The sequence below is a fragment of the Pollachius pollachius genome, assembly GCF_949987615.1.
Source record: "Pollachius pollachius genome assembly, chromosome: 10".
Classification (NCBI taxonomy): Eukaryota; Metazoa; Chordata; class Actinopteri; order Gadiformes; family Gadidae; genus Pollachius; species Pollachius pollachius.
In genome coordinates this window covers 10,114,551-10,141,532 of record NC_136943.1, presented here as the reverse complement: position 1 = coordinate 10,141,532, position 26,982 = coordinate 10,114,551, and the positions used below count along the sequence as shown (strand labels likewise).

Here is a 26,982-nt window from a genome sequence, read left to right as displayed (position 1 = left end):
TACAAGTGATGCTGGGAGCAGCCCGGCATTTAATCAAAGTTGAAGTATCTACAAAAGGTTCTGCCGAAACCCGGGATCGAACCAGGGACATTTAGATCTTCAGTCTAACGCTCTCCCAACTGAGCTATTTCGGCGCCTGCAAAATACGTAACCCCTTGGCAAAATACCAAATACATTCGCAGACGGCGATAACCGATGCAATTTGATTATAATTAAAATAATTGTTGTGTCTTTATTTTATAGATCATAAAAGTAACCGGAGTTTTCAATTATGGTAATAAAACACATTAACTCGTGACGTTGAGATTTCATGACGTAATTTCTACTCCCACTTTTAGCGCAGTGACTGCTGGGAAAGAAAGGTCAAGGATCGGGATCGGTAGCGGTGGGACACTGGGATACTTCCCAACAAATATTTTTTACGTGTTGCGTCAAGAAATAACACAGCGGTGTTTTAATTGTATTAAATTACAATCGTAACTGGAGATAATCGTACTTTAAACGTTTTCTTTGCTACTGCGCTTTCACTTTATGTTCTGGTTAGCAAATGGTAGTGAATTGTGTTAGCGATCTTATTGTTGTTGTTTTGGTGGCGACCATTGTAGCTAGCTGGAAGGGTCGCTAGCAAAACAAACTACATTTAGTTTCCCCAGCTCGGGCAGGGGATCTGACCGCTTGAGTAATGATTATCTGTTTTTCGCGAGAAGATGGATGAAAAGTCCAGCCACAGTCACCGCCTCTTGATCGTCTTGCTCATGTTAATGCTCTTCGGCGTCATAGTTCTTCAGTATGTTTGTCCGGGTACCTCTGATTGCCAGTTATTGCGCATTGGGTCAATTTTCAAGTCCAACAGTGCTAGTGATGCCATAACACACAGAAATGGTGACGGTAAAGACGGACCCCCAAAGGACCCGTATATCTCCGAGGACAATGCCCTGGTTCGCTTTGTCCCTCGCTTTAACTTTACAAAAGCCGACCTAAGTCGTGCTGTAGATTTCAACATTAAGGGGGACGACGTAATCGTTTTTCTGCACATCCAAAAAACTGGAGGAACCACGTTTGGGCGCCATTTGGTGCGAAACATCCAACTGGAGAGGCCATGCGAGTGTCACGCAGGTCAAAAGAAATGCACGTGCCTTCGGCCAGGTAAAAAGGAGACATGGCTCTTCTCCCGATTTTCCACCGGCTGGAGCTGCGGGCTCCATGCGGACTGGACCGAGCTCACTAACTGCGTTCCCACTCGGATGGATACACACGAGGCCCCCGAAACACCAATTCCAAGGTAAGATGTAAACAATATTTGAGTGATGATCCTAAATAGGAACTTCTGAAAAGTACTTTTGACTCTTTAATTGTTTTATGTACAGTTTGCTATGTTTTGCAAAAAATTGCCATACGAAACCGGACGCAAACATGTTGAATTGAAATATTCCAGGAGGAACTACTATTACATCACCATCTTGCGGGACCCGGTGTGGCGCTACCTCAGCGAGTGGCGCCACGTGCAGCGCGGAGCCACCTGGAAGGCCTCCCTGCATGTATGCGACGGCCACTCGCCCACCCTGTCGGAGCTGCCCAGCTGCTACCTGGGAGACGACTGGTCCGGCTGCACCCTGCAGGAGTTCATGGACTGCCCCTACAACCTGGCCAACAACCGGCAGACCCGCATGCTGGCCGACCTCAGCCTGGTGGGCTGCTATAACGTGTCGGCCATGAGCGACGAGGACCGCTCGGCCGTTCTCCTGGAGAGCGCCAAGCGTAACCTGCGGGGCATGGCCTTCTTCGGCCTCACCGAGTACCAGCGCAAGACCCAGTACCTGTTCGAGCGCACCTTCCACCTGGCCTTCATCGCTCCGTTCACACAGCTCAACGGAACCCGCGCCGCCAGCGTGGAGGTGGCCCTCGACACCCAGCGGCGCATCCGCCAGCTGAACCGCTGGGACGTGGAGCTGTACGAGTACGCCCGCGACCTCTTCCTGCAGCGCTTCCAGCGGGCCAGGCAGCTGGAGAGGAGGCAGGCACGGGAGAGGAGGCAGCAGGAGAGGAGGCGGCTCCGCGGCAAGCTCTCCGCCAGGCCGGGAAGGCCTCTGAGGCCCACCGAGGAAATCCCACCGCACCGGGTGGACATCCGCCCCGTCACCCAGAGCCAGCCGACCCAGGAGATGGTGGTGGGCGGCGGGGAGACCCTTGAGGCTGAGGGGCTGCTGCCCGACTGGTGGGACCTGGAGGAGAACGGCACCCTGGAGGACTACACGGACAATGTGGAGCAGTGGTAGTGGAGGAGTCGCTAGAGGCGTGGCGACATGAGGCATTATGTGTACGGCAAATTTAGGACTGTATTTAAAGATGGGTATGTTTTAGGTTAACCATGGTTGCAATGGTTTCAGTAAGAGGAGGTGGTTGTGTTTAGGTAAGGAGCTAGACTAGAGAAGCTAATCATGGAAAAGGCCTTTCGGGAAGGTTCAATGGAATGTTACTAAGTAGGATGTCTTAATCTTTATTTTTGTTAATTATTTTGCCATGTTTGCCTCATTAACCCCAGTGGTCACAAGTCTAAATGTAAGTTTATTTTTCTGTCTCAAAATAGTCAGTCCTTAATGATAACGCACATTTATTTATTGATCCAGATTGTATTTTTTTCTGTATTGTATTTTTTTCAAATAATTTTGCTAATCTTTGGAGGATTTGAAGGTATAATAAGGTTAACAATTACCCCAATTTAGACCTTTTTTAAGCCTTGCCTGAAGTTTATTGGCAATCATTGACCCGAATCATTTTAAGTAGCCAAATGGTACGCTAAAGAATGAAATGGTTACTTTCTTTTCAAAACGATAAATTGTATAATTGTTTTTTTACTGCATGTGTTGTAGGCTAAACTGACTTATCAATCATCCATGTGACCAATGACAAAAGCAGTTTTGCTTTTTTTTATACTTACCTCAATGCATAACATAACTATCGATGTTATGTGCATATTTAATGATTGTGTCCTAATATTATTTTATAAAAAAAATGGAAACAAAAGACTACTTACGCTGTGCTCATTCTGTTCCATATTCCAGCATGTGTAATACTTTATTGTACCAGCAGGGGCCGGTATATTACATTTTAAATCTATATAAATGACCCCAGCAGGTAAAGGAAGTTTGGTTAAAATAAAACCTCAGAAATATAACGATATCCATCCAAGGCATACGGTAATACTTGTTTCCAACCTAAATGTAAGAACAAATCGTGATCTCGTGCGTTTTCTTCCTCAAGCGTTATAAAACATTCCCACAGAAAAATGTTTTAATTGATCGACTAGGTAAAACCTGGTTGGAGTTACGGCTGCAGAAGGGTAAGTGAAGCATATAGATTGAAGCGTCTATCGTGAACTATATATTTGGAAATCAATTCAAAGACAACGGTACTGGTACTCGAAGGATCCACCTGGCTCCCCTTCCCACGTCCTTGCGACATGACAGACTCTAAACGGTGCGTCTTGCTCATACTACTGCTCTATCCTTGTCCAATTTTTTTCTCTCGAACTCCTCCCTCTCCATTTTGCCCTCCCTTAAATTTTGATTCTGTGTTGAATCTGTGACTACCGAGCAATCGGGGAACGGATCTCCCCCAGGCTCGCTCTCCGACTTTGATCTACGAGCGACTCCGTCGTGAGCCACGCGTCGATCTTGTTTTGATTATTTTTAAATATTAAATTTCACCGCAGAAAACGTCTAGCTGGTGGAATCGGTGTTGACGGAAATTACGATTTGACACAGCAGGCTAGTCAGTTATTAGACAGCCGCACACGAACGAGGAGACGTTGAAATTTGAATGTGATTTGTGTGACATGCCCAGGTAAGAACATGTCTGGCGCAGTTGACTTTTTTCAGCGAGCCTGGCGCACTTGCTTGCATGCGATGTTGTACTGTGGTATGCGTGACAACTCCTATCTATTTGTTACAAATGCAATTATTTTGTGATGTAATTTTTGGTATACAAGTGTTATAGTGCGCGGATATACAAAGATGCATAATTGTGTAGCCTGTTCAGAGAGCATTGCTATGCTGGTGTCATTAACGTTTCACGGGGGTTATCGAGGAGCGAGAGGCTAACATGGTCAATTGTTGCGCACTGAACTGATTCAGCAGCCAAGGGTGGATGTGCAGTGAGTGAGCTGTCTTTCATTTTTGCATGTGAATCATGCTTATGTTGGCCTGGCGTTTATAACTTTACGTGTACGAATAAATGGGTGCAAGCCCATAAGAGAAGTTGGAAGGCCAAACACAAAGCTAAAAAATAAGCAAATCATGGAGACGTCTTATATCGATTGATAACGCCGCACTATTGGGGTTTACTTCCTGTTTATCTATGATCTGGTCAAAGGAAAGGTCTATAAATATACAATTGCATTGCGACTGCCGCTAAGATCTTGATCAACAACAACACGGTGACAAACGGGTTAAGGGTCAGACGCCGTGATCAGTCCATTCAGGCTATATTGTCCTACCTCGTTTAACAGTAAACGTGTCTAGACTCGCTCATAAGCCCTTCAGGCTTTGGACCCTGCGGCAGTCTAGCTCGTTTTCTGTTACTAAATTAGAGCTGAATAACCAGCAATCCATAGGCGTGCACTGCGTGTCCACGTCGCCCCTCTCTCAGACAGTTTAATGGTCCTTGCTAATATAACTATATTGATATCGTTATGGGCCACAGCACAATAATTTGTGCACGGCTAATATATATTTTTTTTTGCACCCACACCCTATTATTTCTTTTCCTCTATTTGTTATATCTGTATGTTTAACCAAATAGGCTAGACAGGTGTCAACAGTGTTTTAGGGTGTTGCGCTACTTTAATGAGCTGATATGATAAACATAGCCTATACAGATTGACTTAACCTACTTACTTTACCCATCCATCCAGCCTGGGTTTGGCTTTGGTTTGGTTTCTATTCTGATCCGAATTTGATGGATTCCCCCTTCTACCATAAGACCTGTTGGTAATCCTGTTGCGTTTACCTCCCGTGTTTTTGTTTTATCGGGAGTATCAGCTATCGTAGTAAGCCAAATGCATACACTTTTCTACCGAAACTGCTCTCAAAAGGATTCACATTATAATACATTTGAAGCATTAGTCTTCAAGCAGACAGAAATGACCTAATCTTAAAATGACTAGGTCAAATAAAAAGCAATAATAAAAAAAAAGAATGCCCTGCCTGTTATAATTAGTACTTATGTTATTTATTTATTATACCACACAATGTGTTTTTTGCTCCATTTCAATACATATTTCTAAAATAATCCAATTGCCATCGGATTTATCTGAGCCTGTATCCATGTGATACATTGTTGGCTTCTGAGATTTTGCCAATAACAGGAATAAAGTAATAACGTGCATTACATCTTTTACTATCATTCCCTGCAAATGGAAGGTGTTTTGCCTTGTAAAACTACAGCCTAGGAATCAGCAGGTTAAGACAACCAAGAAAGCGACATAGTACAATGGATTTAAACTACAAACAAATGTAAAAATCCATCAAGGATGCTAAGTAGATCGCTAATGCGGCTTAATATGCACTTCTCACATAAAGCAATGTAAACACTAATAGGAGCTTTAGTTGTAGCCTATTGTGGAAATAGCAGTAAGGCATAGCTTTGTGCCATTAAGAAATATCCTTACCAGTACATATCTATAAATAATAGCTTTTAATTGTTTTGTAATATTTTTCCCCCACAAATGTTTAACATATTGTCATAATAGCCTAGCCGTTAATTCGTCAGAATACAAGTACAGCAACAAAGGGCTACCCTACCAATGATGGCACAGCGTGGGCTGTGGTCGGGATGTCTGCTCTGTCCTGTGTTTTACCATAGTGCGGACATCAGCCCTCCACTCCACTTGAAGGTTATACTGCTGGAGCCCAGAAGGGCTTGCTTACTATTGGCTGAGGGTCGCCGTGCGCCCTCATCAACGGCCACCGGGCCTCCATGTTCTGTCCTACATTCCCTCCGACCTCTACTGACCAGTGGGCTTTTAGCTCTTTGTCATAGCCAAATATTACCATTCTTTCATGATGATGAAATTAGTATGGAATGCCTAGCACAGTTACTCACCGCTAAGCAGACTGCATCCTTGGAGGATAACAGACAGTCAGTGCAAGTTGATGAGACACGTAGATACTGTATTTAGTTGGATGATGATATAACGAATGCATTCAAAGTTGTAGGAACAAATGTTCCTTAATGGCATGGCTATGGACAGCTTATTAGGCCATGATATTGCTCTACTGAACAACACTGTGTGTGTGTGTGTGTGTGTGTACACACACACACTTTCCCAGTTTTCAATGTAATAACCAAGGTGGCCTCGATAGTAATATCTCATTCCGTTTGTAATATCCCTTTTGAACCCTATCCTGACCTTGTGTTTGTGTTTCTTACACCTGCTCTCGTCCTCATGCTCTCGTTCATTGCGGAGCAACATTATGTTAAGCCAGGGTTACAACCCTGCCTGCAATAGTCCCCTTCCACTATAAGAACATGCCAAATGCATTTCCTTATGTCAAATATATAGCATTATAGCCCGGCACTAAGCACAATCAAACCCAAACATTAGCTAAAACATGTCTGTATCAAGAGACAATGCTACACGCCACCTAGAAGGCTTTTGTGGGCTCCTCCAGACACTGGACACAGGCTGGTGATGTTGGAAGCCGGTTTATTGTAGAGTTTGGAAGATAATGATTCATTGAGATGGTAATCCGTGCTTCCAGCCAGGAGAGCTTCCAGAGTGTGTGTGTGTGGTGGTGATAACCTGTGCACATTGATTGCTCAATGCACGACAGGTGTGCAGCCTCACTCAGCCCCAGAGTCCAATCAGTGTGACGCGGATCAGGTGAGGCTTCTTCAGCCAGCCAACCTCCACACGCACTCTGCATTGTCCATCCAGAACTATGGATGGATTTGAATTAGTGTTAACATGTTGTAAGGCAACATGTTACCCTATTCGAAAGAGAACAGTGTTTTACATGGCAATCAAATCTTCATAATTAGCCTTCTATGTTTATGTTTCAATAATGAAATAACTTATTTGTCTCGTCAGTTGTCCAACACTCTTACCCTTTACATTACTGCTTCTCCCTGCTGGAGCTGAATAATTCACAGAGAGAGCTAATTAATCTCATGGTGAGCCTCAATGGGGTAAAAAAAAAAACAGTCTTATCTGTAAATAATGTATTAGAAATAACGTAAAAAATAGATGTATGGCTAATAAGATAATTTACACCTTAGTGTTGTAAGTGAGTATTTTCTGCTAAGCCTGTTTGATTTGATTGAGTCGTTGCGTAGTTATATTTGGAGTAGCTTTCTCTCTTCTTCTATAACGACACAATCCCGAGGTTGTCTTGGAAAACATAAAAAACAAAGTGTAGAACAGAGTCCTTACTGAAACAATACGAAGTTCTTTCAATTCACAAAGAACTTACATTTGGTGAGTTGGAAGCATTATGCACTGTCAACCACACCTGGAGCTGCAGAAAACCTTCATTAGAAATGGAATAATTGCTATTATAATGATTATAATAATAAAACAATTTGATAATTCATCCACATGTGTGTTTCTGCTTCGATAGGCCAGCATAGATATTTAAGTGCAATTTAAGTAAAAACAAATATTACTTTAGTTCAGTAGAGGGTATCTATCGAAGAATTAACAGTAGAGTAGCGAGGCAGAGTAGAGAACATTAGAGAGATCAGTTGAAGGGTCATGGAGTGCCGTCTCTGTACTCTGAGCCAGTTGTAGAGTGCAAGAGTACACCCACCCACTGTATCTCCACACATTCTGGAGGAGGGCTGTCCCACCCTCCTGCTCCCTGGTTACATTCTAGGGAACGCGTCTCCTGGAACAATTGCACTAGCAAGCACAATGCTTACAAGCATTACGCTTGTAATGCTTACAAGCGCAGTGCAAGCGTAATTAAAGTGTAAAAGGAATTGCGCTACTGGCAAGCCCTGTGCTAGCATGCCCTGAGCTAGCAAGCATGGTTCTGCGGTGCCTGCAGTGTGTCTTGCAGCTCCCTCACTGGGCCTTTTGAAAGTGTGCGTACGCAAGGGCGTTGGGTGCCGTTGTGTGGATCTGAATACAGGATGGCTAGAGCCCCCCCCCCCCCCCCCCCTTCCCCCACACACACACATCACACACAACTGGAGGATGAGGGAGGGGGGGCAGGTGGGCTGGGGGGTTGCTTTTATATCGATCTATGGGCAGGATGGAAGGAGGGAGCATTAAGGAGTAAAAGATGAAGCATGGCAATCTCTCTCTCTCTGTCTCTTTGTCTTGGTGTGTGTGTGTGTGTGTGTCTGTGTGTGTGTGTTGTTTGTGGTTTTGCAAATGGCTGTATCAGTTTAATTCCACCCCCCTCTACTCACAATCTCTCTCTCCCTCCCTATGCTGCAGTGTTCTCCTTTGGGTTGTGCACATTAGCACACACACACTTGTTCCCTTGCCCCCCACTGCCTCCTCCGTCTGTGTCTGTCGCCACGAGACACAGGGGCCGATAGAATCTGCTCCAACCCATTCTCCCCTCCTCCTTGCAGTCCTCCTCTTCCTTTCGCACTGTCTGTCCTGCCGTTTGCTCTTTGTCTGTTTGTTTACCCTGTGTGTGAACACGTGAAACGTGGGTCGGTTGTCTCGTGTGGCAGGTCCTTCTCCTCTGTTGGAATATGTTGATATGTTGCAGTGCAGCCATAATTCCTGGGGCTTCTCTGCTTCCTGTGTGAACGCATTCCATGAACGGTTGTATTGTGCCGTCAGTCTCCCAGCGAGGGGTGTGTTCAACACACAATTAATCACATGAATCTGGTCCGCTGTTCTAAGGCCGCATGGAAAATTAACCTTTTTCATATATATATATATATATATGTGTGTGTGTGTGTGTGTGTGTGTGTATATATATATATATATATATATATATATATATATATATATATATATATATATATGTATGTATGTGTGTATATATATATATATATATATATATATATATATATATATATATATATATATATGTATGTATGTGTGTATATATATATATATATATATATGTATATAAATTGTTGCATATGTTGTGGTCGGTGAGCTACGTGGCTTGGGTCTGGGCATGGGACTCCATGGCACGGTTGTGCTACAGATAAGAGGCAGTGCAAACACAAGGTTTGCCCAGTGCAAGGGGAGCAGCCGTTGCGGTACCTCTCCCGTCATTGGTCGGTGACGTAGTTGCCTGCCTTTCAATGCTGCGTCTGATTGGCCGCAGCCTTGCCAGCAGCATAGCAGCTGCAGTTTTGAAGCAAGAGCTCCATTGCTCATCCTCATCCCGCCCCTCACTTCCTCTTTTTATTTTTTTCCATATTGTTAACTATTCGCTGTAGTTACGGATGAACGTGCCACATGTGCTGGGCCGAGCTTGTTCAAGGACACGGCAATCTGGAGCCCGCTCGCAATATGGTTCATGTCAAGTTTTTCAATTACTTCATGGTCTGCAGTGCAGGGGGAAGTAAAACCTACTCCTTTCTTATTGCCTGTGCTCCCCTCCCGCATCCTCTCTCTCTCCTGCTCTCTCTCTTTCTCTCATGCTCTCTCTCCCTTTTGTGCTTGCTCTCTCTCCTGCTCTCTTTTTCCTGCTCTCTCTCTCCAGCTATCTCTCTCTCTCTGTCTCTCTGTCCCGCTCTCTCCTGTATCACTTAATCAAGACATAGCTTGCCCTTTCCTGTTCATTGCAGCCTCCCTCGCTCCTTCCCGTATGCTCCTCTCCCCTATTTGTTTCTCATTTCGCTCTCTCTCTCTCTCCCTCTCTTCCCCTCTCCCTCCCTCTCTTATTCTTCTTCTCTCTTTCTGCCGCGTGGCTCTCTTCGCCCTCTCCAAAGCCATGACATTAGTTCTGAAACAAGGACCTGGATCTATCGCGTCATTGTTGTTTTTTTGGTTCCTCCTGTTGGTTTGACTTGTTTAACCTAATTTTGTATCCTATGTTTTTTTCCATGCAGCGTTGGCAATCCCATAACCCAGAGCGTGCGGTGTATTACCCCGCGAGGAGGATGAGGACAAGAGGATAACCGAGTCACCCTGACAGAGAACTACGGGAAGAGAGTAGGGATCAGGGAAAAGGGACGGAACAGAAACAGCAAAGCAAAAGGAGGAAGTGGGACGTCTCCGAGTGCCTCGCTGCTGCTGCAAGTTTTGCCCGAGAGCTCCCCCGCACCGCGTGGCTCTCATCGTACTGCGTTGCCGCCGCCACCATCCACACTCTGCGTCGCGCCCCCCCACCCCCCTCTCCCCCAGAAACGGTCCCCGGGGCTGGATGAGACCGAGGCGCTACACCTTGCAAGTTTGGCCTTGAATGGGGCTGTTTTTTTATTCCCACTGACAGCCGGAGAGAGATCGTTCCTCCCTCACTCATTCCCCTCCCGTACCCCCCCGGCCCCAGACCCCGCCTCCCTCCCACGACCTGGCCGCTGAGCTCGTCTCTGCCCCCCCCCCCCGGACACGCTGGCTCCCGGCGCAACAATACAAGGACGCCGCCGCTGCCTCCTCCTCCTGCTCCTGCCCTCCCAAGGTTTCCACGCCTGCTGATATTTATCTCCCCTAGACGTAACCAGCGCCAGCCGGGGCTATCACACGCACGCGGCCATGTTGTCATGAGCGGGGGTTCACGCCTTACTGTGTGTGTACAGGGATAGGTGGGGGGATCCTGAAGGGGGGAGCTCGGGGCTACTAGACAGACCAGACCAGTCATCCCAGTGCCTGCGTCACCAGGACAGTGCGGTGTCCTGATCCAGACACTACCTTTCCTAGCATGCCAGCGTGTCACCCCAGCGTTTGTTTTTACCTCCTATGAGTCAGAGCTGGCCTCGGTTCATAGCCAAGCCCCTGCCATCTAACTCAGCCCCACACGTCCGGTTCTTTAACCCCTGTGGAATCACCCAGGTCCCAGCATAGCCAATCCCCTCCCCTCGCCCCCCCCCCAAACATCCTAAAACCCAATTGACCCGCCTCCGTTTCGGTAAACAGAAGCCGTCCCTGTGTTGAAGTTTGCCGCTGCTGTTTATGTGGGATTAATATCACTTTTGAAATCACACGTAGCAAACGACCTTTTGCTGATTTCCCGAACCGCCACCGCCACCGCCACTGCCACCAGCGATCTTTGAACACCGCCAACTCCGGCTTTGCGGCTCGCCATGGCGGTCAACATGAGCATGGGCCGGGACACCAAGTGGCTGACCCTGGAGGTGTGCCGGGAGTTCCAGCGGGGCACCTGCTCGCGCTCGGACGCCGAGTGCAAGTTCGCCCACCCGGCGCGCAGCTGTCACGTGGAGAACGGCAGAGTCATCGCCTGCTTCGACTCGCTCAAGGTAAACGCACCGCCGTGGCGGACAACACGTCGCACACCACGACACAACGCAGCACGTCAGCCGGACAATACAGTGTTTACATTTGGTGGAGAGTTTCTGTATTAGAAGTTGTGACCACTGAAGGCTTTTAAACATGCTATAGAGTTGTACTGTTGGGGTTGATTTGCATGAGCTCTGTAAGCTCAATCGCTGACTTTCTGTCCCTCTAATGTGGCGGCCATGACGGTTGGAGTCCTGTGAACATATGCAGCTACTTCCTGTGCCTCTTCCCATTGTAGAGCCAGTGCACTACTGCTGCAGATGCTCACAGCCGAAGGTCCAATGCTCTCTGCAAGGAGTATTATGGCTTACACAGTTGAGCAAATGCAATGTCTGAAGCTAAACATGATTTACTTCTCTCAAATTAAGAATGGGCCATTACTTTTCAGTGTGTGTGTGTGTGTGTGTGTGTGTGTGTGTGTGTGTGTCAGTACATGTACCGGTATGGGTGTGTGTATGTGTACGTGCATGCTTCCCTGCAGCAAAAATGAGACCTCCAGACAAGGGACTCACTGTCTAGCTGCAGCTGCTGTCTCCCCGTTTATCGAGTTAGAATTTATTATTCGGCCATTTTTCTGGGTCCAAAGCAGCAGGGAGATAGGGAGGCTGAGAGTGCGTGAGACACCGGGGAAGAGAGAGAGGGAAAGAGAGAGATAGGGAGGGGGAGGGCCTAGCAACAGAACATGAGCACGTACCGATTGGCTAGCTTGATCTTCCTGAGTGGCATGGCTGTTTTTAGCACACAGCAACAGCCCAGCTCTGCGTTGGCTGAGTTGATAGGGGGGGACAGACGCAAGCTGCCTTTTTATCGACAGGGAACGGCCGAGCATTAAAGGCCATGTTTGGCCTTCCCGGAGCCTCAGGGTCACACATTTGCGCTGAGAACGTACCGACGTGAGGGAGCGCTGAAGGTCAATGGCGCGACTCTCTTTATCAGGAGCGACATTCTGGCGTCACACACACACACACACACACACACACACACACACACACACACACACACACACACACACACACACACACACACACACACACACACACACACCCAGGATGGACAGATATGCGCTCAGATGCAGCAGAGAGCCCCCACACCGCACATGCTGTGTCGATAACCCGCCACCGTACAACATGATTTGCAGGCGTGCCGTTCAGGCTGTGCTCGGGGCCATTACTCAACGGACAACATTTATTATTGCGGGGCTGACTGACACACCGAGTCACACACTCCGTCCTCCTGTATGGTCAACCTGCTCTACCGCGCTTCTCCCTCCCCTATCAGCCTCTTCTCTCGTCTTCTTCTCCCTCTCTCTCTCATGCCTCCTCTCTCCTCCTCTTTGCCCCATCTCCTTCCCAGTTTTATGGATTCATCTCATGCTAACAGCCCCTGTCTGTAGCGTCCTTCGGTCCCATAGATGTATAAGACTTCTTGTTCAGCTGCCCTTTACCTCTGCATGCTCGTAATGGGTCTGTAGGGGGAGGAGGAGGAAATGGACAAGAGATGAGGCACTCCACCTCCTTCTCTTCCTCCATCTCCTCCATCTCCTCCTCCTCTCCTTCTTCCTTCTCTATCTTGTTAGCCAGAGTGCGACTGTCATGTAAAGTGATGAATGTGGCAACTACATCTGCCTGCCTGCGTTCCCACATTGTTGAGCACCAAAAAGTCTGGGAACGTTTGACTTGGTGGCACCAGTCTCGACGGTGTGGACGAGGACAGAATGCATGATTTTTTCAAAGAAAGGGACGGTCTACTATCTATTAGGGGCGTTTTGTTTTAACAATGGCGGTGTGAGGTTAAGGATTTAGATGGTGCTTTGATTCCTGCAACCGCCCTGTGCCACTGCTTACTGCCAGGGTCAAGCACAATCGGATTCCTGACTCGAGGTTCTCTGGTCTGGTCAATAGAGATTGGGCCTTTTGTGAGCTGGCTCCTTCCGAGTTTAAACTGGTTTACTAGGCTGGGCCTGGGACAGGCACTCCTCATGATCCAAGACCTAGCCTCATACGCATCGCGCTAATGAAAAGCTCACTCCAAACTCCAGTGTTACGGGCTTAATAATAATAATAATAATTCATTTAATTTATAAGCGCCCAAGGTCACCTTACAGCACAGAGTTCAAAAGAAAAAAAGACTTGAAAAGGGGTCAAAATGACGGATGTCTTGTGGTAGGGCGTTCCAAAGGTGGTTTCCGGATGGCCTTACGTTTACGCCTTTTTCTGGCTGCCTCGTGTTTCCCCCGCGCACATTTTTCATTTTGCATCGGAGGTCACCTGACTCTCTCTCTCTCTCTCGCTCTCTCTCTGTCCTGGGGCCCTGCTGGCGATACACACTGCGGCTCTATCTCTTTTTCTACCTTCATCCAGTACCTCTTCTGCTTCCAGCGCTCTGCACGTCCACAGAGACAACCTCCCGGTGCCCTCGGCGTCCCCTGACTCCATCCATCACCGTCCATCGCCAGCGTCAGCGCACTGGTGCCCGGTGACATCACCAGCACCGATCCCATCTCACCTGCATGTCTTCGCTAACTTTAAAGCGTTGCAATTTTTTTAAAATATAAATCTGAATATAGCATCGGAATCTTTTGGCATGGCAATGTGCTAAGATGCTTTCAAGGACCCGTTTACCTTCCCGTCTTTGGCGCATCTGCTCTCGTCCGTCCAGAGAGATTGACCCCTGGTCAGCAGGGAGGTGTGGCCGCACCGATGAGCGCCTTTGACTGTGGGAGGGGGTGGTGGGGAGGTTAACCACCCATCTGCAGACGAAGGGGACCCAGCTGCCGTCACCCCAGGTGTTTAATGGCAGACTGCGGTTCCTCGAGAGGTCCCCGTGTGTTCATCTCTCCCCAGAGGAGCGAGAGCAGAGCCCTGGAGGAGGAGGAAGGTCACTGCTGATTGAGGCGGAGGGGTGGGGCGGGGGTGGGAATGAAACGCTTTAAGACAAATGGTTAGGAGGGGAGAAGGTAGGAGCAAAAGTGGTTTGTGAGTAGGCCCTGAAAAGAGCTTTCTTTTGAATTAACCGTTTAAAAAGGGTCCCTACACCAAGGGCTTTGGGTGGTAGACATAAACGCTAGGATGTAGACAGGTTGAACTTGTCAAAGTTCAGAGCAGATTGGATCACGCTAGGTTTAGCTTGGCGTTGTGCTATATGGTTTCCATTTGCTAGTAATTGATATTGCCATCTTATGCCAATAAGAGCTCATACTATTACGCACCGCATAACAAAAAAAGACAATTAGAATTATAAGCCAAGGGTGGAGATGATTGAACAAAGCTAATATATAACAAGTTTTCCCACAAAGGCTAAATGCAAACTGCAAACTCACATTTTATGTGGCAACGTCTTATCTCTGTTGTCGCTTTTGTTCCTACCTACCTAGACCAAAACAGTACATTCAGATCTCTGCATGTGTATGTAGGGTCAAGGAGACTATTTCTTAACCAAATTTGTCAGATATGAAATACCGTCCTGTTTTAAGTTTCTTTGTGGCGAATTCTCCAGAGATAAAACCCACATATCCATAAACAGTATGCCCTTATTAAAGTCACAAACACCTCAAGCCCTCCTTCTCTCTCCTCTCTGCCTCCCTGTCGGCCATGTTTGCTATCATCAGACCATGTGGCACTGTCACATACTCTGCTGAATCTGTTATTCCCGTTCCTGGGGGCTGGTGGTGTTTGTTGGACAACTGTCAAGGTGGTGATATAGAAGGGAGATATAGATTGATGGTGAGAACATAACACCTGTATCTCGGACCAGCTCCAGCTCTATCTTTGGCCTGGTTCAGCTATTAACCAACAACTTTGCAGTGTGTGGATGTCACGACTGCCTGACTCTATGGCGCCACCTGTGAACCGCAATGGGTGACTTCTGATTCTCTGAAGTGTTTACTATCCTACGCTTAATACATGACAAATATGAGGAAAACGCTCTGGTGGTACTTCATTTATTTTACATTCACTTTTTTAAATGTGATCCTCTTGAAGCAAATCATCATGTACTAAGTGCTGCTTTGAAGGAACGGTTGATGTTATTTTCCTGTTTCACTGTCCTTGATAATAGGACACGGCTCCCCAATTCAGCACATTTTAATGATTTAGACATCAGTACATGGCTGCAGATTCCTTCATGAATTATCCAGCGCACCATCTCCTGAGACGCCATTAATGGACCCATTCAATTAAAGCAGTAATTATCTATTTCTTAGATTAGCCGGGGAAAATTGGTTGGAATCTTTGGATATTTAGTCTGGCAGACGGCGAAGGCCTATTGTGTTGTTAAGCCGCTTCTTTTCTACTGAGGCGGCGAGCAGCAGATCAAGTGGTCCAATTAAATGGAAAAGCTTTTCATATTAAGTGATGAAGGGCTGCGCTGTTGTCTTTGGGGTTCTTTGTAAAGACTTGCCCCCCCTGATTTAATTATCCTTGAACACGTGTGGGTCTCCACGCTGCTGTTGGCACAGGGCCTTCCTCTCCCTGGGATCTAACCACTCAGAGCTGCTCTCAGAGAGCCTCTCAACCCCGCCCCCCGCCTGCCACAAGCCTCCACTTCTGACTGCGGCTGCCCCATGTTTGTTCTACTTTCAAAGGGGCGTTGCACCCGCGAAAACTGCAAGTACCTGCACCCCCCGCCACACCTGAAGACCCAGCTGGAGATCAACGGCAGGAACAACCTGATCCAGCAGAAGACGGCGGCGGCCATGTTGGCTCAACAGATGCAGTTCATGCTGCCGGGAGCCCAGTTGCAGCCCATAGTGAGTGTTTAACAAAACTGGACATCCGGCAACGCCAGCCTGATGCGCACGCACACACGCACCTGCACGAACGCACGCACACACATGCAAACAGTTCAAATGTATATGTTGTGTCGTTATTTCTCACATAGTAGATGCCTTTATCCAAAGCTAATTCCTAGTTAGGCTTATAACCATCAATACGGAGCAACCACACATTGAATTGCAGTAAGCCTATAACAAAAGCTCCTAATATCTGCCGTGACGTTTTATGTGATGTCCCGCCCTCTCTTCCCCCCTCTCAGACCACGTTCCCCGTCACGCCCTCCATGGCCACCAGTCCCAGCATGGCGTTCAGTCCTTACCTGAGCCACATGGCTCCAGGGATGGGCCTGATGCCCGAGCTGATGCCCAGCGCTCCGCTGCTGGTCCCCGGGAGCCCCACCAGCCTGACCGCCATGGGCAACGGCACCTCCACGCATAAATCCATCCGCACCGACAAGCTAGAGGTAGGCCTGCACCAGCGCTGGGCCGCACTGTCTCCGTTCAACTGTTCCATTACCATTATTGTTCATTCATTTATAGTTTTATTAAGCATTATTTTACAGTTTCAAAAAGGTAAAAAATAAAATAGATTTTTCTTTAGCATTTTTCTTCTTGATTTCCTAATGTTAAGTCGTTTTTCCTAAATGCCGTTACTGTAATGCAGAGAGGGTATCAACATTACCGCTCCGCCTCCATTAAATCGCCAACTGAATCACGCCCACATGATATCGAGCGTTGTGTCACGACATCCATACTGTACAGCTAGAGACACACAGCTCCATAGCACCCACACCACTCATTCTATCCGGTGTCACGTGTTGCCTCGCTGACCCCCCCCGCCCCCAAACCCTCCCCCACGACCTCTGACCTCTGACCTCCGAGCAGGTGTGCCGGGAGTTCCAGCGGGGCAACTGCACGCGCGGGGAGAACGACTGCCGCTACGCCCACCCGCTGGAGGCGGGCATGGTGGACTGCAGCGAGAACTCGGTCATCGTGTGCATGGACTACATCAAGGGCCGCTGCAGCCGGGACAAGTGCAAGTACTTCCACCCGCCGGCGCACCTGCAGGCCCGCATCAAGGCCGCGCAGCACCAGGCCGGCCAGAACGCCGCCTCCTCTGCATCCATGGTGAGCCCAGTCACCCTGCCGCTACCGCCACCGCATCCCCCTCCATCCCCCTCCGTCCATTCATCCACCCAACCCTCCTCCTCCTCCTCCTCCTCCTCCTCCTCCTCCTCCTCCATCCCCCGCCATCCTTTCATCCTCCTCCTCCTCCTCCTCCTCCTCCTCCTCCTCCTCCTCCATCCCCCTCCGTCCATTCATCCACCCAACCCTCCTCCTCCTCCTCCTCCTCCTCCTCCTCCTCCTCCTCCTCCTCCTCCATCCCCCGCCATCCTTTCATCCTCCTCCTCCTCCTCCTCCTCCTCCTCCTCCTCCTCCTCCATCCCCCTCCGTCCATTCATCCACCCAACCCTCCTCCTCCTCCTCCTCCTCCTCCTCCTCCTCCTCCTCCTCCATCCCCCGCCATCCTTTCATCCTCCTCCTCCTCCTCCTCCTCCTCCTCCTCCTCCTCCTCTTCCAGGCTTTCGGCCGGTAATCAGAACAAGTAGACACTCGCTTGCGGTGACTCATTCTGACACGGTTCAGTTTATGTATAGCATGGATGAGTTTATATAGAACGTGGTTGTAACATCATTGTTGTGTTTATAATTAACATGGTTGAATTTATATATATATATAGATAACGATCTGATACAAATCAGACCGTTGCTGAAAGACACTGAAATTGCTTTTGTATAAATGAACAGTTTGAGAGCAATAAGGGGTATATCTAACATACAGGCATGTAACCATATTCTAGTAATACCCCCAAATGCAATTGTGAAACCTAAAAAAGCCTGATATGGGATCTTTATGAATTGTTTTTATCATTCCCCTACAATGAGCCCTTAATGTCTTCATAGGGAGAGGGTCCTCTTTCACAGTGCCTTGTTGCACCACCATGTTTCTACAGTAGCCCAGAACGGACAATCAGTAGAGAGAAAAAAAAAAAAGAAGGCTTTTGGGGTCAGAGTTCTAGGAAGGATGTGTTATCCCCATGGCTACGACCTATTTGTGAAATTTTATACAGTCAGTAATTGTGCAGGAGCTTTAAGGTGAACGATGTTGTATATGAAATGCACCACACACCATGGTCTTATATTATTTGTACAAGAAGCTTAACCCTCTCTCGGACCGGGTCATCAAAGTCTACCGCTAGACCGAGCTCTACACACCCACACTAGCTTGGCGTTATACTATAGTGTTGAAGAAGCTTCACCCTCTTGGACACGCCTATTATAACCAGTGATGACGAGCATGCTCCATCATTACACCAGAATTTCCAATGTAGTTAGAGCCAGGATTAAATTATAATGGAGTTTCACTTTTTAATCCACGTGTAAAATAGTGTAGCGAATGGAAGTTCGCAAATGAAGGGATTATAAGTGGGTGTTCATTCTTTAATTCACTTACTCTGTGGAGAAGTTTTTGGGGCTGTTTCCATGTTCGTTAACTAAACTCTTTTGGAGAGAGTTGGTATCCAAAAGGAAGCAGTGCAATTACAACTGCATACGGTTATATTATCAAAATCCATCAGTGCCAGAAAACAATGGCTTGTAGCGCTTACTGCTATCGAGATTAATAATCGTTGCATCTCACGGATCATTTTAGGTCTATGAATGTAGTTTACGACTATAGATGCGATAGGAGGACTGTATGTGGAGAACCGTCAACAGGCTGTGACCTCTGCCCTGTCCCCCAATAAATAAAGGCCATTGACAAAGACACCGGATGGAGGACTGTGATTGGTTAGAGTTGGCTGCAATCTGCAACTCCACCGCTAGATGCTACTATTTTCTACACACTGGACCTTTTAATGTGTGTAAATGTAAATGGTAGCATATTTAGATGAAAAAAAATATATAAGACAGCTAATCACAGATTTTTCTTTTGTTTCATGTATGTATCCATAAATACATTAAGGCACATAAGATTGCCTATCATATAAGAACTGTATATCAAAATGGACAGGCTACCAGGGCTTGCGTTAAGAGTCCCTGTATGCTAAGCGCTACGCTGATCTGCAATGCAGATGTTGAAGCAACAAGAGAGAAGAGAGACGCTGGTTCTGGGAGAGGGAAGAGGCAGCGAGACCCACCGACACAAGGGCACCGTTTCCTTTTCATTCTGTTTAGTTCTGCTGTTGTTTACCCAAACCCCCGTGTTATGTCATCCTGGTTGCCGTGACTACTGTTGTTATAGCACAATGCTTCATGTTGTTATCAGTTTGTCCGTCCCTGCCTCTATGCTTTCTCTTTGGTGTAGGTATTGCAGCCATTTTCACTATCAAAGCAATACTATTATTTCCGTGTTCTTTAAGGAATTCCTTGTTTACTGCGTAATTTAACCAAGCTGGTCGATTCACAGTAAACACCCAGGTAGAGAACACACGGTTGGTAACCAACAGTGTCTGCGGGCACGGCTACCTTGTTAGAAAAGGACTCGTCACTGGCCCACTTTGCTCATGTCCTGACCTCTGGGCTGGCCTACATCTCAGTAGTGCTCACTACACGCCACAGTGCCCTCTTGTGGCGGTGCACCAAACTCCACTCCGTCTACAATGACGTTCAGGCTCAGACACTGCAGAGCTGGTTAGGATAACCTTCAACTATAAAATAATAATAAGCAGGGACAATACTGAAAAGATACTCTTGAACTGTTCAAGGGTAAGCTGCTTCAGTTATTTTGTCTGTTTGTTTCTTACCTTTTTCCTTCCTTCTTGATTTATTTGTCTTTCTTTCTTTCCGTTCTCTTCCTCCCACCTTCCCTCTTTTTCCCTTACTCCCTCTCTCACTCCCCTCCATCTTGACTCCCTCTCTGCCTCCCTCCCTCCCCTCCACCACCCAGCCGGTTCCCCAGGGAGCCATGCACCAACTACCAAAGAGGTCCCCCATGGAGAAGAGCAACGGAGCCCCCGCCACTGTCTTCAGCCCCAGCATGTTCCACTACCAGCAGGCCCTGGCCAACATGCAGCTGCAGCAGACCTTCATCCCCACCGGTCAGTCCCACATGCGCTCACCGGGTCCCCTCTGTGTTGAACACCACAAGGCCCTCTTGACGTATGAGGGGCAGACGTGAGGCAGGATAGGGTCGTGACTATAGGGTGTCGGACGACAGGTAGAGTCATGGTTCCACGTTGACGCAACGCAATGACCACGCAGTCGCTTTGACTCAGTCGTGAAGCTGTTTTGGTTCTGCGTAGGATTTACGTTGGGTTGACGTTAACGGACCAATCACAGCCCTTGATGCTGCGTCGCCTCGACGCAAGGTTACAAATCTTTTGAGGCACACGTCAGGCCCTTGAACGCAAAGAGGGTCCGCAAGGATGTAATGGGTCTGTCCCCTTGCGTTGCGTCGACATCCAACCATAACTTAGCCTAAAGAACTGAGTTTGATTCCCCCCTTCGTTAAAAACCAAAGAGGTATTGTATTAGTATGGAGGTCTAGTGTCGTGACTATGGTGTGGACTAAGTACTGGGTAACTGAACAAGATGCAGAACCCCTCCCTGCCCCTTATTGACTTCATTTCAGCTTCGGGGAAAATTGTCTGCTGAATGACAGAAATAATAAATATTACACAATCCAGTATTTTAAGACCCAGTGACTCGTATTGATAACGCAACAAATGGATTGTTGTTTTTTAATTGATTATTGGTTGAGTCGATGGTCTTGAGAGCTGTGGTGCAGTTCATGTGTGTGTTCTCTACATGCAGGGATTCCTTGTGCTTGTGAATGTTCCCTCCCTCGTTACACTCTGTGTTAGTGCCTCCCTCTCCTGTGTGACGGGTCGTCTGATGGCTTCATGTGCTTTATGTGTTCAATGTTCATTGCAAGCCCAGGAGCATATGGCAGCAGACATGACCTTGATTGAAGAAATGTGAACACACAGACTATAAATCAGCCTAAAGGGAAATTTGCGAGTGAATTGATCAGTAGAGCTGTCCAGTAGTGGAGTTGGAAGATGATAATGTCAAAGAGGATGCAGTTAATTTAAAAATTGTTATGTATGTAGAATATTTATATGGGGTCAAAGGTTACGCACCTGTGATGCCAGTTGCGTGCACATAATTGTTCTGTTTATTAAACAACACTTTTTTTTTTGGCCCCACCTTCTTCTGTCCATTTTCCCTCCTTTCTTTCTTTCTGTTCATCTTTATTCCCACTGCTCTATTCATCATTGTGTGTGTGTGTGTGTGTGTGTGTGTGTGTGTGTGTGTGTGCGTGCATGCGCTGTGTGTTTGTGTGTGTGTGTGCCTGCATTTGTGTGTGTGTGTGTGTGTGTGTGTGTGTGTGTGTGTGTGTGTGTGTGTGTGTGTGAATGGACGATATCAGGCTCCATCTTGTACATGGCCCCCTCAGGAGCCATAGGTAGGGCCGTTCTCTTAACTCCTGCGGAAGTGACATAGCTGTAGGCTGTTCACACATTAAGCTCCTCTTGCTATCGGAGGGAACGCTCCAGTTCCCCTCCTTATCTCTTCGTGGTCTCTTAATCTGCTCACGCCAATCTCTTAGCCTCCTCCACAACTCATGTGTTGCGTCTGAAGATTTTTGTACATTCCTGTACATGCCCTCGGTGTGTGTGTGTGTGTGTGTGGGATTATTTTTGTGTGTCTGTGTGTGCGTGCGTGTGTGAATATGTGCATGTGTGTGCTTGTCCACCTGTGTGTGTGTGTGTGTGTGTGTGTGTGTGTGTGTGTGTGGTTGTCTGCCTGTGTGTGTGTGTGTGGTTGTCTGCCTGTGTGTGTGTGTTTGTGTGTCTTCGTGTGTTTGTGTGTGTGTGCTTGTCCGCCTGTGTGTGTGTGTGTGTGTGTGTGTGTCTTCATGTGTGTGTGTGTGTGTGTGTTCATGGGGGTTTATGTGTGTGTGTGTGTATTTGTGTGTGTCTTCATGTGTGTCTGTGTGTGTCTGTGTGTGTGTGCTCGTGGGTGTTTCTGTGTGTGTTGGCGGGTATGCCGGCCCTCAGGTAGCCCCCTTAGCTCCCCACCAGAGGGTGTGTGAGCAGGCCTTGCTGGGGGTCCCCCAGTAAGCCTTCCTCCCTGTCTCCCGTAGGACTAATGAAAGCCGCGGCCCCGCTGGCAGCGGAGGGCCGCTGGGAGAGGCGGGACTGGAGCGGCTGCCGGCAGGGCCCTGGCCGCCTCCTGTCTATACCTGGATTCACTGGTGAGGGCTCCCCCGCTCTCCCCACCTCCTAGGGCCTTCCGTCCCCAGACCCCCGCTGTGGCAGCCCTCTGCCCCCTCGGCACCTCTAGCCTCCCGGCCACGGCTGTGCCGCGGGGGGCCGGGTAGTAGACGACAGTGGGGCGTCGGTCGCCGATGTTGGCGATGTTGTTGTAGTGCTAAACATTAATTCAAGTTGCCAATATAACTAGTGATGATATCTGGGCTGCAGTGCGATGATTGTTGAGGAAAGTGAGCAATGTAACACAACCTATAGCCCCGATGTTGCTTAATGCTGACCGAATCCTGAACACCTAGTTGCCGCTGAAACAGAGCTTTTTAAATACAATACATTGTTCATAGTATGCTATAATTTATTTGAGATGCAATAAGATATACGTATTAATATTATTTATACAATATTATGAAGGGAGAAACGTACGCTTAAGACTGAGACAGTATAAAGGCCAAAAGAATGTGTGTCGCATTTCAAACACAGTCATGCTTTCAAAATATAATCACTTTTATTGCAAAAGCATTTACAAGTGAGGAGTTACTGGATGGTTACGTCTTGTTAGGAACAGGCATGATGAATGAGAGCCAGTTTGCGCTGCCAGTGTGTGGGAATACAGATTATTTGGAACGAAAACGAAATTGTTTTTGCATAAAGTATGCAGAGAGAATGTTGTTGTGGCTTTGAGAACAGTTGAGGTAAAAAAACAAAACATTTCTGTTTTTTTATTTTAACCACCCGACTAGATTGTGGTAACATTAATTGTACCCGCCCTGTTGAGACAACCCATCTGAAATGAGTAACAACAAAACCCCATGAAACTCTGTCGATAAATATTTATATCTGAAGCTCATGTGTTGAATATACACACGGAAATTGAACTTTTCAGGATTTAATTGTGTGTGTATATGTTTGTGTGTGTGCGTGTGCGTGTGTGTGTGTGTGTGTGTGTGTGTGAGTGTTGACTTATTCATTTTTATCATTCATTGTTTTTAATTTATTCTGTTTTAGTTGCTTTGTTTATTTTTCGGTTTTCCGACACCTGTATTAAGATGCCAATTCCCCTGCCATATATATTTCTGTGAAATGATTGCATCTGACAGTGATTTACGTTTTTTTCAAAAGGTTAAGGTAAATCTGCTCAGTCTTTTATTTAAGTTGAGTTTGACGGCTCAATTTTACAACAACAGCTGACTCATCGTCATTTTTACCATTTCAATAATAGAATAGCTGTCTCATACTATTTCCAGTATGTTTCTATTCACATCACACAGAACCGTCCAAGAAGAAATATTGTTCCTAGAGTTGTACTTCTGTAACCTTCTTAAAATAAGCTTAATGTTTACATCTAACTGTATTCAACTGTTGCCCTTATTCACAGGTTTGACCTAACGCAATTATCTATGGTCAATGGTCTCAACAGATTGTACGACTTCATAGCCATGCTCTCCTGGGTGGGCCACCACTTGTGAACAATATTGAAACATGTATTCTTGTTTTGTAACTGGTCGGATCTCCAATTTAATCCATTTCAGTTTGTTTTTCATTTCTCCTATTTCATCTGCATGTTTCTCTTGATCCCCCTTCAAAATCCCATCCTAGCAATGTCCCTTGACTTGTTGCCATGAAGTTTGCGCCGCTACATTTCGCCATGGTAACCATATCATTCCTATTCCCTCCTCCTCCTACCCCCCCCCCCCCGCCCATTTCCTCGTCCCCTGTGTGTCTCGTCTGGCTCTCGCCTGAATAAAAAGTTCCCATGATGCACGGTGCCTCCTCCACTGTCTCTTCGGCCTCAACCCACGTCACCAATGTTCCTTTCGCTGAATCCGCCGCGTCCAATCAGGTTTGCTCTTTCATTTTGTGTTCATCTTTGTGTTTTTTTTAAGCCGTGGCTGATTGGCTCTTGTTTTAGCGAAAGGGACATGAGCCTCCATTACATTTTTCTCATGGAGATCCCATTGGTTACATTCCATCCTTGTTTGGTTTTTGGTTGTGCTTTTGTTTTTTGGTGTGACATGAACTGACACATTGTACAAATGTTATTTGAGACGAGCTTTGTGGTCCATGTGATCGACCACCATGTGATCTTTCACTAAAATATCCTCAGTTATACACATTTTAATTTATCATGGTAGGGCCTTAATTATTTAACTTTCAAATTCAGCAACAATATTTTGAGTTTTCCTCAAAACCCCCAACGAGTACTTTGAAATCAAGTGATTTTGAGAAGTGTTCCTTTGTCCCAGTGAACTTCAGGAGTCTGCATATGTTTAGCTGAGGTCTGATAAGCCTCTTGATCAAGGATCCAACCTTCATTAATAGTGCTCAGATGCCTAATACTAATGAAGTCTTACTCTATTATTAGACACATTTGCTATTTGTTCAAGGATGAAGAATTCTCACATTTTCATTATTGTTCAGAGCATCATGTTGATTTTTGATTGTACAAATGTACACCGTATTTTTAAGTTTAATTTGTGTTTTTTTCTTGCACATTGGCTGTATAACCGAAATTTAATCAGGATTATGGTTTGAATAAATGAGCAGTTCATTGTGGTGCGGCCCACTAGCTCACATGGGTAGCAGTCTGCATCAAATGTATTCATTAAATTACACATACATATATTATATATATTTTATGTACCTTAACCTCTGATTAAATTAACTCAACCAACCTGTTTAGCAACATGCTTATGTATTTTATGTTATGGCAAATAACATTTCCCCACTTTCCGGTTCTCTATATCTCTTTATTTCTCTTTTCAATCTCTCTCTCTCTCTCTCTCTCGCTCTCTCTCTCTCTCTCTCAGTAGACCCATCGGAGGTCATGAACGGTGACACAGTGGAGCTCCATTGCATCCCCATGGAGACCCACTTCTGTCCCGTCCCCAAGCTGCTGATGGCCGCTCCGGTGGGCCTCAACTCAGTGAGCCTGGCCCGCCACCCCAGTTAAGAAACCCCGCCCCCTCACCCTATCCACTCTACCACACCCATCCACCCACCCATCCCTTAAAGAGTAACTCGACTCTCAGAATGCAACAAAAATGTGCCTAATCCAAATGTGCACACTTACTGAGTGGCAGTGTGAACCTGAAGGTGGAGATGTTCTAGTGTGTAAAGGAAAGGCCCAAAATACCGGAGCTGGGCCGAGTGCCGCACTCTTTGGAGGGGGAGCCTCTTGAGCATTGGGGGAAGAACAGCCGCCATGATATGTATTGACTCTAGGCGGTGGCCCGACACTCCCATGCTCCCACAGCCATACATGCCCAGTGCCACACCTTCAAGAAATACACTCACTAAAACACGCAAACACACACACACAAACACACACATAAACAAGTTTTCGACAGCGAAAACCCTCATGGGTTCCAAGCCATCGTCTTGTACTGAAGAGCAAACGACATGACTGGGCGAATGCACCAAAGTATAAGAAAATATCAATAATACGGCAGAAATGCTAATTAAGGAATTCCACTCCAATAACTAACATGAATGCCAATGGTCACCATTATGTTTGGCACTGATGGCATTATGTTGGAAAGAGGGGGGGGTTTGTATTGTATGAAATCTAATTTATGTTTCATGATTTGTGTTTCAATATTTTATGTCTCAATTTTATTAGTACAATGCTGTCAAAAAACGTTTTGTGTTTTTTCAGGGTCAATCATCTCATTCTACCTGAGAAACAGAACATCCAGTTATTGTTAATTTGTCTGTGCCTTTAAATGATCTATTATGGCAGAAAATGTGACCTTATGTGACTGTCACTAAAGAAAACAATAATTTGGCTGTGAAAAAATGAAATATTTTTATTTTATTGAAATTTTGTAAACAGGGTTCTGTTCTGTATCATTTTCTTGAGGGTAAACAAAAACGATACAATTCATACTCTAAAAAGATTACAACTAATGGTGAACGGGGTTCATTTGGAGCAAATGGTAGTGCTCTTTCTTCAGCAACACACTGTCTTTATGGAGCACTGTGTAAGATGATAAAGGCTAGTACTAGTGTTTAGCTTAAACTCCATACCAGTTTAAGTTTACAATTAGGTCAAACTACAATATATTTATCATTCAGTAGCTAATATTGCCAATTAGATGTATTTCATTTATTTATGATAACCAAACAATGTCCAAAGTGCATCATAATTTATTGCTTTCAAATTTGTTTAATATTTTGCCATAAACTATTTAATGCTAGCCCTTGATGAAGATAAACAAATACTCCTATTCCAACCATCTTGGCCCAGGCATTTTCGGTTCTTTTAAATATGAATAACAGCATGAATCTTACACATTTCCCCTTTAAGCAGTGTTAATCCATGTAGATCAAAGTAGACCATTAAAAATATAAAAGCTACCATTATAAATCAGAATTGGTCTTCAGTGCAGTATATCTGAACAGTGAATGTTCTTTGACTGTAAAAGCTTTGAAATTACTCAAGCGCCACCTACTGTGGCTTTGTCAGTCTTTCTAAGATTATCCCAATTCCAAATTTGATTA

At 46.3% G+C, this 26,982-nt stretch overlaps 2 protein-coding genes across 4 annotated transcripts; both read left to right on the top strand.

Annotated features, from left to right (window-relative positions):
• Positions 1-363: 363 nt before the first annotated feature.
• hs6st2 (heparan sulfate 6-O-sulfotransferase 2) lies at positions 364-3,024 on the top strand. The gene is made up of 2 exons (XM_079744501.1): positions 364-1,282; positions 1,436-3,024. The coding sequence occupies exons 1-2, from the start codon at positions 708-710 to the stop codon at positions 2,274-2,276; spliced, it is 1,416 nt and encodes a 471-aa protein (XP_079600627.1). The 5' UTR covers positions 364-707; the 3' UTR covers positions 2,277-3,024.
• A 585-nt stretch (positions 3,025-3,609) lies between these two features.
• mbnl3 (muscleblind-like splicing regulator 3) lies at positions 3,610-25,459 on the top strand. 3 transcript variants are annotated; one of them, XM_079745161.1, is made up of 10 exons: positions 3,610-3,843; positions 10,030-11,394; positions 16,017-16,181; positions 16,466-16,669; positions 17,091-17,333; positions 20,154-20,304; positions 21,639-21,674; positions 22,356-22,466; positions 24,231-24,322; positions 25,290-25,459. In XM_079745161.1, the coding sequence occupies exons 2-10, from the start codon at positions 11,221-11,223 to the stop codon at positions 25,290-25,292; spliced, it is 1,179 nt and encodes a 392-aa protein (XP_079601287.1). In that variant the 5' UTR covers positions 3,610-3,843; positions 10,030-11,220; the 3' UTR covers positions 25,293-25,459. The 3 variants fall into 3 exon arrangements, with proteins under 3 accessions (XP_079601287.1, XP_079601288.1, XP_079601289.1); XM_079745162.1 differs by lacking the exon at positions 21,639-21,674; XM_079745163.1 differs by lacking the exons at positions 21,639-21,674; positions 22,356-22,466.
• The last annotated feature ends 1,523 nt before the right edge of the window (positions 25,460-26,982 follow it).